At 34.3% G+C, this 10,060-nt stretch overlaps 2 protein-coding genes across 2 annotated transcripts; one reads left to right on the top strand and one right to left on the bottom strand.

Annotated features, from left to right (window-relative positions):
• The first annotated feature begins 1,253 nt into the window (after positions 1 to 1,253).
• Positions 1,254 to 1,993, top strand: LOC104232163 (uncharacterized). The gene is made up of 2 exons (XM_070154770.1): positions 1,254 to 1,432; positions 1,489 to 1,993. Exons 1-2 carry the CDS (start codon positions 1,254 to 1,256, stop codon positions 1,991 to 1,993), a joined length of 684 nt encoding a protein of 227 aa, XP_070010871.1.
• Positions 1,994 to 3,274: 1,281 nt separating this feature from the next.
• LOC104232148 (syntaxin-61) lies at positions 3,275 to 9,530 on the bottom strand. The gene is made up of 8 exons (XM_009785271.2): positions 9,440 to 9,530; positions 9,002 to 9,082; positions 5,861 to 5,974; positions 5,430 to 5,543; positions 5,147 to 5,340; positions 3,818 to 3,908; positions 3,630 to 3,695; positions 3,275 to 3,515 (listed from the first exon to the last, which is right to left on the bottom strand). The coding sequence occupies exons 2-8, from the start codon at positions 9,053 to 9,055 to the stop codon at positions 3,405 to 3,407; spliced, it is 744 nt and encodes a 247-aa protein (XP_009783573.1). The 5' UTR covers positions 9,056 to 9,082; positions 9,440 to 9,530; the 3' UTR covers positions 3,275 to 3,404.
• Positions 9,531 to 10,060: the final 530 nt, after the last annotated feature.

Here is a 10,060-nt window from a genome sequence, read left to right as displayed (position 1 = left end):
CACCTTAGCTCGAGCGTACAGTCATATATATAACGGAAAGTCTAGGCATATTGGCCTTAGACATAGTTATATAAATCAATTAATTAAAGATGCGGTGATCACTGTTGACTATGTACGCTCACTCAATAATCTTGCCGACCCAATGACTAAGGGATTGAAAAGGGACTTGGTGTTGAGAACATCACAGGGGATGGGGTTAAAACCTATAAAGAAAGACCATTAAGGGTGAAGCCTCAACTTGACGCTTGATACAACATCCAGTCTCGAGTTCAATGAATGACAACATTCTTTATTGGTTGATAGTACTTGGTATTACCGTCCTAAAGTAAGTGCTTTGTCCTGTAATTTGTTAAAAGGAGGTTGAGTTTATAAATTCTTAATAGACCTATTGGTGGGTGTTCTTGCAGGAGCACGTTAATAAGGGTCTACCTATGTGGATGCGAAGTGGGCCGCTTCAAGAAGCTCGGGTTTGGCTTCTATGCATTCGCGAGAGGATTAGAACACAAGGCCTTATGGTATTGGTTATAAAAGAATAATGTAATAGAATTCATGTGTGAGATACATCCTATTTTACAATATGGTGGTCGGTTCAAAAGACTTGTCTTACCTGACTATTCCGTTTAATAGAAATTGTATTCCGCTAATTTGAAGTTCAATTGCTAGATACTTCATTTATGTATGGATTCACTTGTCTCTTGTTTTCTAAAGGAATTGTTGAGTTGTTATTTTCACTTGAAAATGGTGGGGGGTTGTTGGAATTTTCAAGAGAAAATAGCAGGAATAAACAAAAGGGAAAACGGTTATTTGGCTTAAAGTTTTGATACAACATGTTGCTTTGCGAAACGTTGCGTCGCTTTGAGTATCACTTAGGCTGATTCGTTGCACCTTTTTGGTTAGTGTTTTCTGGTGCTTTTCCGGTAGTTTTGAGAAATAGACATCCTCTATAAATAGGGGAACACTCCTTGGCATAAGATATCCCGCGATATATCTCAAGTACCAACATTCTTCCTTAAGAAAAACTGCATAAGTTTGGTAACTGCAGTACTGATACTTGTGTGTTTGGAGATCTGATTTATTATTTCTTCTTGGCTTTACTTCATTCTATCCCGAGAGAGTATTTGTAAGGGACAAATAATTCTCTTTGGAAAGTGTTCCTAACAAGGTATACGGCTTGAAGTATATACAGATTTTTCACCACAAACACACTGATTTCTTTAACAAGGAATTCTCCAAATAATAATGGAAGGAAGTTGATGGCTGATGATGTTGACGAGGAACTGGATTCTCCACCTCCGAGATGCTCTATAAGGGACAATTTTGATATTACAAAGATCAACAAAGCTGGATTCAAGCTTGAATATGTTGCTCCTGATGTGCATGTTAAGTCCTCTATCACACACATAGAATTAGAGGACATTACCTCAGAAATTAAGTAATGTAATTCTGCTGTAGTATGCTATGTATGGGAAGCTCATCCCCCTTTTGCAGTGATAAAAGGATATATTCAGAGACTCTGGAACAACATGGCATAAGTAAGATAGCAATGCTTAAGAATGGCATTATTTTGGTTCGATTTGAGACTGTTGCAGGGAAAAATAATGTTCTCCCAAGGAATATCTTCCATTTTTATAATAAGCCATTTATTGTCAAAGTCTGGAATCCTGATATGGAGTTGTCTAAGGAGGAAATACAAACCGTACCTATATGGATTAAACTTCCTGGATTGGATTTTAAGTATTGTAGTCCAAAGGGATTGAGCAAGATTGGCAGCCTTGTTGGTAGGCCTCTCATGGTGGATCAGAACACAAAGTGGAAGATTGGATTGAATTTTGCTAGGTTATTGTTGAAAGTAGGAATGGATACTAAACTAGCAGATTCTGTGGCATTTAGGAATGAGAAAGGTTACCTTATGAAGCAGAAGGTACTATATGATTGGAGGTCCACCTTGTGCAAGTTGTCTTCAATTCCTGAGGCAAGATGTTACAGATTGTAGAAAGAAGATTGTCAAAACTGTCCCTCATCTAACATGTTTCACCACAAGAGCAACTAGGTATACCCCCAAATGTAGCTCAACAAGAGAAGCATGGGACTGGGATGATGCAAGACACTGGACCAACTGAGGAAAAACAACATGTTCATAAAGAAAAATGAACCCAGCCACCAGGGCAGCCAACAATAAGGACTCAGAAAGGGCAAGCAAATACTGGTTGGGTCACACCTATGAGAGAATCAAGGAATCAGTCTAAAGTACAGCGACTGGAAGGGAGCAACTCCTTTCAAGTATTACAAAAACCAAATGTAAAGGGCCCAATACTGAACATGGGAGCAACAAGGGTAGTCAAGCTATTCCCACATCTGGGAATGATTAGGCTCCTATATTGGAATGTGAGGGGGCTTATGGCCCAAATAAGCAGCAGGAGATTCAAGTCCTCTGCAATAATAAAAATATAGGATTTGTGGAATTGCTGGAAATAAAAGTAAAGAGATAGTTAATAAGATGTTTGGAGGGTAGAAGTATGTCACTAATTTGGAGGCACACTAGTGATAATTGTTTGGAGGCCAGACTAGTATAACGTAGTACCTACCTCTATTGTTTGGATGCTCCAGTAGTGACATGTGAAGTGTATAATATTCCTTCACAGGTTACTTGTATGATTTCTTTTGTGTATGCTTTTAACACAAATGTACTTGGTTGAGTGTAGTGGTGATAATTGCTCTATCAAAGTCACCTTTCAAGTTCAAGACAATGGTGAAGGGAATGGATACTTTGAGGGTAAAAGAGGCGGATCCCAAATTTCATCTTATGCGTAAGCATCTTAAACTTGGCGTTTGCCGACCACCTAATGATTTTTTATAAAGAAAGAAAAAGAGCAGTCTGTTAGAAAAGTCATGGAGGTATTGGATCATTTCACAAAAGTCACTGGTATGATAGCAAATATGAAAAAATCAAATATATTTATTGCAAGGGTGGATGAACATACTAAGAAGAATCTACTAAACATCGCAAGGTTCTCAATAGGGACCTTTTCTATTAGATACCTGGGATTACCACTCTCTTTTAAAAAGTAGAGTAAGTTGGAGTGTCACCAGCTACTGACAAGATTACTTAAAAGGATTAAGAATGGTTATGCTAAACCACTTTTCTATACTGGGAGTTTACAAATTATTAATGCAATATTATCTTCTACACATAACTTCTGGTGGCTATTTTTATTCTTCCACTAAATGTGCTAAAAGAAGTTGACAAACTATGCAGGGAGTATTTATACGAGTGTCAACGCCAAGATTTTCAATTCATTTATGCTGTATGGAAGCCCGTTAATTTATAACAAAATACATACATAAACTAGGTCGAGAAAACCAGAATGAATTAAAAAAACAAAATTATCAGAAAACAAATGAAACTAGGTCAAGAAAACTAGAACGAAAAGAACAATAAACAAAACTATCAGAAAACAAATCATCATCATCTGTCCCTTGACGCTGGCCTTCTTCATTACCATGGCTACCTTTTTCTGCACCAAATTGTGGTTTCCACATGATCAGAATACTATAACAGTGATTAACATTCATACGGATGTTGCTAAGGCGGAGAGAATTCTGAGAAGTAGAGAAGCACTAGTGATCACCTGAACGAATTCAAGACGATTAGATGTACTTTCCATCTCCGTGCCCAATTCATTAATGATCTTGTCCTGCAAGGAAAATATACTGATTTTAACTATATTTCGCCTTTAAAGACGTTGAGTAGAAGCTTGAGAAAATTATTAGAAGTGCATTTGTTAAGTGACTAGAAATTCAAGGAACTGATAATAACCTGTTGAAGAAGTTCATCATGTATGGTGAGCCCAACATCTCCGATTCTAACTACGCTAGCACTAAGCTCGTCTAGCTCTTCATCCTGTTGCCTGCACAGGGCATCCAATCCGTTGTCAGATGTAAAAGACGCAGAAAATAGTTCCAATCTACTCCAAGACTAAATAACAGGCCTTTTGGAAGATTACAGAATGACTGAACTAAATAGATGTGACAACCATAATAATGCCATAGTACCATATCAACAGATCCAAGATTCTGCTACATCCTCTAAATTTTGAAGTTAATTAAGGTTTTCCTGACACAATTTAAGGAAGTGCGATATAAGTTGGCAGAAGTAGACTGCTAACCTTTTAATAGGTACTAAAGCTAATAAAGACTATTCCACTTAGGGGCGCCTATGGTTCGGTTTGGATCAGATTTCATTTAAACCGAAATCAAACCAACTATGTCGGTTTGTCAAACATACAAACCAAAACAAAACAAATAGAATCGGTATTTTTTTATTTGGCTTTCTTTTCACACGAAATACAAATTCATTTCATTCAATCTACAGAAACTAAAGACATAATTTCTCATATGTTGATGTTACGTGTAGCAAGAATCGAGAAAATTAATTAATCTATTATCTATTGAAACATCTATATGTGAGAAATTTTACTGCAAAACATGACAATTATTTACTTTCGTAGATCAAAAAGCAATAGTTTCTCCATATAAATCTTATCATAATGATTAAGATAAGAGACAAATTACTCCTAAATAACTTCAACAGAAGAATAGAAAACTCAAGAAAGCACTATGAATATGTCTATACAGCTTTTTCATGGCTAAAAATATATAAAGTATCTTTATAAAAGTAAATATTTATGGTCATAAAAATTTATAAACTAGTATACTTACAGTGTCGATTTGATTTGTTTTTTAAACTTAAATACGAACCGAACCGGAAAAACTATTGTTGGGCTTTTAAAATTGAAAGCAAACTAAACCAAGTCAAAAAATACGTCGGTTTGGTTTGGTTTGGTTTTTCGCTTTTTCTTGAACACCCCTAGTTACAGTATAAATGAAGTTGAGTAGACAAAATCAGAAAGCCAAAAAGACATGGCAGAATGGTTATGACTAGGACATAAAAATCTTGGGGAAGTTGATATTACACATATCGTCCTTCCATAAATATAAAAATCAAGGGTTACGGATTCCATTAAGCAGGTTTCTCTATAAATGGATCAAGTGCGTGCAACATTTCCACTGAGATTGGATATAAAATCGATCAGTCTAAGAAACATGACAAACGAAGAGTAGATGCAAAGAAATGGAAGGAAGATACCTCATAAGAAGTAATTGCCTATCTGATTCTGATGATATGAAATCATCATTATCTCGGGCAGAGTATGCATTGGATCTCTCTTTCTGATCAGAATCTGGCAGTCTCAACAGTTCTCGCCGCATCCCATTGAGATTAGATGTACTTGTCCCATAAGACTCCTTTCCAGTTACTATTGACTTCTTCACGCTTCCCACCTGGTTAAAGGCAATTGATTTAGCTCTTTTACTTTAAGGAACTAAGGACCAAAAGAATATACATGTGGCATCAACAGAATCAGCTATACTTGAGCTCGGGCATTGCTGGTCCATCTTCTTCTTCTATCAAGCTCACTTTCATTAATACCATACCAAGAGGGATCTTTTGCTGCAACGGCGATTGTTTTGTCCAATTCATCCACCTTCTCAACAAGAACACAGGAATTCAGCATTGAAAGGATATGAAGTTAGTCAAAGCTGCAGAAGGTCAATTTCAAATCACATTGACAGAAGAAAGATCATTTTCTTAAGTGAAAAGATCGACATATCTGACAGTACAAATCATAACATGAATTAAGACACGTGCAACGCATCAAACAAGAAATTGCATCTGGCTCTGAAATCATCATTATTCATTCATGTACAGGCAATCAGGAAGACATACAATGAGAATTTAATAAAACAAACAGCAGTAAATATCAATTACTCATGTTTAAAGGAGCTATGTTTTGGCCCAAACCTGCCACTCAATGCTCTCACATGCAGCAAGAAGTTCCTTTGTAAGATGTACTTGCTCATCATTATTTGCAGGAGTTTCCTCCCATTGATGAAACGTGGACAAGAGCTTGTCAATCTAACCAAGCAGGCATTTCAAGAATTAGATTCTGCAGTCAACAAACTACAGCAGTAATGAGAAATTGAAGAACAAATAGATTCTAACAGTGGGAAAATTCTTGGTTAATCTGTTTTTTTTAACAGTAAAAAGAGATAGAAAATCTTTTTTTGTCTTGCCCGCTAATTGATTTTTCTACGAAAATACCAAAATTAGCTTGCTTACTTTTTCTTCTTTTTCCTCTATCATCATTTAGGATCTGTTTGGAAAGCCACCAGGTAATTGGAATTGATGTAATTACTAGGGTAGTAATTACACAGCCTAGTAATTACACAACCTAGTAATTACGACGACATGTTTGTTTGTCATAAATTACTAATTTACTGTTTGGTTGCACAAGTATAATTACACAGTTAGATAAAAATTTAAATGAAGTAATTATCAAAATTAAAAATTAATATAATAAATATATGCCTTTAAATTTTTGTAAGTATAAATGATATTATATTTGATATTTAAGATGTATATTTTTCGTGAAATACATTAATTAGTAATCATATATTTATAACTAATATTGTAAAAATAATTTATATATATATATATATATATATTCTAAATTAATAATATTTAATTTAGATACTTACAAAAACTAAAAACAAATGTTTTGTAAAATATCATGGAATTCATGTTTGATAAAATAAATTAATATTTATAAATATAATGTCATAACCTTATTCAAATAAACAACATGCAATATGAGCCAATACTACTAAAATAAGTAAATTGGAACCATGAATATAACATAATTTTAAAATCCAAAAAAATAATTTAACATGTCAAATTCCAACATAATAGTAAGTTCCACTACAACTTAAGATTAGGAAACATAATAAGTTTATTACCACATTCAACAACGAAATTCCACTTTAATTGCATCACTCATTATATACCAAGTTTATTAATGACTCATTATTTCTAATATTAGGAGGTGTAGTTTCAAAAAATAGAATAATAAAATAAATAAAAAATAAAACATAAGCAATTTCATGGAATCACTAGAAGTAAATAAATAATATACAAAGAAAATATATTTTAAAATTTAAAAAAAAAAGTAAAAATAAAATTTAAAAAATTAAAAAATAGAAATAAAAAGTTATAAAGAAAGAAAAATAAAAATAAAAATAAAAATAAAAATAAAAGGAAAATAAACTGAAAGGCAACCTTGTAATTATTACCACCAATTTTCACTTCCCCTTGAGAATTGGAGAGTGTAATTACACCCCTCGAATTACACCAAATTCCATGCTGACCAAGTAATTACTTGGCCAAACAAACATGCCAAACTATGTAATTACACTCAATTACACCCCAATTCCTAGGTGGCTTTCCAAACAGGCTCTTATTCTCCTTTTCAATAGGAGATGGACTTACAAGAAAAACACAAGAGTTACATTTTGCAGGTTTTCTTTTTTTGATAAGGGACAACTATATTTTGATAGTGAAACAAAGCTAAGCAGGTTTCTCAAATGTTTTTCATCAATTACTAATTTACCATGTAAACAATAGCGAAGCATGTTTAAAAAAATTATTGTGCATATAAAGAGAACTACAATAAACATAGCCGAAATACAACATGATCTTCTCAAATCAAAACCAGATGCAGATGAACAACACTTGAGGCCTTTCCTACCACAGAACACACCTCAAAAGTTTTACCTAATAGAAATTACTTTGCATTTTTTTTTGTGTGTGTGGTGGTTGGGGGGGGGGGAGCAGATTACTTTGCATTCTTCAATAAAACAAAACAAACAATAGATTGAGCCTTCTAATTATGTTTTGTAATCACAGGATCACTCAGCCAAGAAAAATCTGGTCTAATGATTCAGCAGTTGCAGGAATCTATGAGGCAAAAAGTGAAAGAAACCAAGGAAATCAGGGGCACCAACGGGTTGGGGATATAAGGGAAAGAAGAAATTTTTGATTAATATTTGAAAGATTTAGAGTCTGACTTCTGCTTCTGGAAGTGGCAACTTAGTAAGACGCAAGATCAGTCTTCCTGCAATTTAATCTCTAATCTTCATCTCACATTCACATTGATTCTAACATATTCCGAGTATAAAAGCATGTAATCATGAAGAAATTATTTTAGGATTTCCAGTGGCTTATACATATCAGTGAAGGATATACACAGAATAACAGCCAATGTGAATGAATGCCTGAAAGGCATAGTGGCATACTTAGAAAATAATGTTATTAGACACTCCTTTGTTAGTGAACTAGACAGTTTGAAAATGTTCTATGCATATCCTGGTTTGTACAACTATTTACATCCCCCCGATGCTTCTATAAATAATATTGCATTCCTTGATTAAAAAAAATCTCTATACATATCCAGACACTATAGATCTCATCGCTCTAGAGAGTTGAGGCCAGAATCTATTTTTAGGCTTTTAGCTAACTGTTGGATGCTCCTCTGGGTTTACCTTATAAAAGGATCCCAGTGATACTCGCAATATTAATCTCACCTACATTGACAGTACAACTTCCTATAAAATTTTACTAACGACACGCATTAATTTGGCCATGCCTGAAATAACATAATTTGAAGTGGAAAACTAAACAATACAAGTATTCTATATCTTATCTCATGTATTATCTTCTTGAATGACAGAATTTTGAGCTCAACCAAGTTCAAAATGTAAATATCTTGATATGTTGTTTGGTTTCCTTTGCTCATGACAGTAATATGATTAGTTTCTTCTGCAGTTAACTCATCTCTTATGATGTGTTAAGTAAAGCAGGCAGAGGAAGGAAAGTATAATGCATGTCGAGGCTAACTTCCAAGTATCACTACACCAAGTGATCATGCAACTGATCCATCACTGGAGTAGTTTAATTTAATCCATAGTTTATAAGAACTCTACATTGTCCCATAAACACACTAGCTCACACACGCTAATTAAAAAGGAAAATGTTAAACAAATGAGATTTACTTAACTTAACTTCAAGATTATTAGAACATTACTAGAAAGTGGTAGATGAGCTTACAGACTCTTGAATTTCCTCCTTGACAATATAAAAGGGATCTTGAGCTGAAGACATCTTTAACACCAATTCTAGAACGTTTACCTGCACACATCACATAATTGCACCAAATATCTCAAATTGCTTAAACCGTATTATGACTATAGAGACACAATAGTAATTTAGCAAGTAGTTTTTCCAGAAAAATATGAAAATTATCTAAAGGATGAATTCCAAAAAAAATACACTTATTACAGGACCTGGTCCAAATACAAACGAGATCTGAAGAAATAATCAAAAAGAAGAAAGCTTTACCCACTAAAACTTTATATTCAGCGATCCGTTTGAGTTTATCAGAATTCAAACTAAATTGATCCACAACGTGGAAGATAACTTACAATGGTTTTTATTTCGGGAGAGAAAGACAAGGAATCTAAATCAGAGAGAGAGAGAGAGAGGAACCTGCTGCTTGATTTCGTCGGAGTGGCCGGAGAATAGACCGGAGAGAGCAGGAGACGGTGAGAGTAGTAGTTCTGAATAGGCCACCAACCTGGGCTGGTATCCATTAAAGGATGATGCGCACTACATAGCTGGGCCTCTCTAGCCCAAATACAAAAAGTCAATGGGCCCCTTGATTGCATTCAGGATTCGTCAAAACAGCGTGGGTTGACCAGTTTTCCGACTGGTAACCCATCTATGAGGTAGTTAAGAAATAACTATTACTCCATATTTAATGCGAAAATAAAATCTATATAAAAATACTTGTGCTAAAACATGAATTTTTTTAGAATATATGTTGTATTATGGAGCTCCTATCTATAAACTCCAGCAGATTGTGCTATTAAAAAAGTACACTGTATGTGAATTCCAATAAATTATGCTGGAATTCGAACTTTTAGAAGTTAATTTCAGCATTCTGAGAATCCTAGTTTCTTTGATTTCAAAACCTTAAGGTTAGGAAACTCCCCATCGTTAACGTCGCATTTTCAAAACCCTAAACCCTAACTCACACATATATAAAGGGATACATATTCCCTTGAAGAATTGTCTCAAAAATCCCATAAACTCTTGGGATATTCACAA

This window comes from Nicotiana sylvestris, chromosome 8, assembly GCF_000393655.2.
Source record: "Nicotiana sylvestris chromosome 8, ASM39365v2, whole genome shotgun sequence".
Lineage (NCBI taxonomy): Eukaryota > Viridiplantae > Streptophyta > Magnoliopsida > Solanales > Solanaceae > Nicotiana > Nicotiana sylvestris.
Note: the sequence above shows the minus strand (reverse complement) of the source record. Positions and strands in the feature narration are given on the sequence as shown.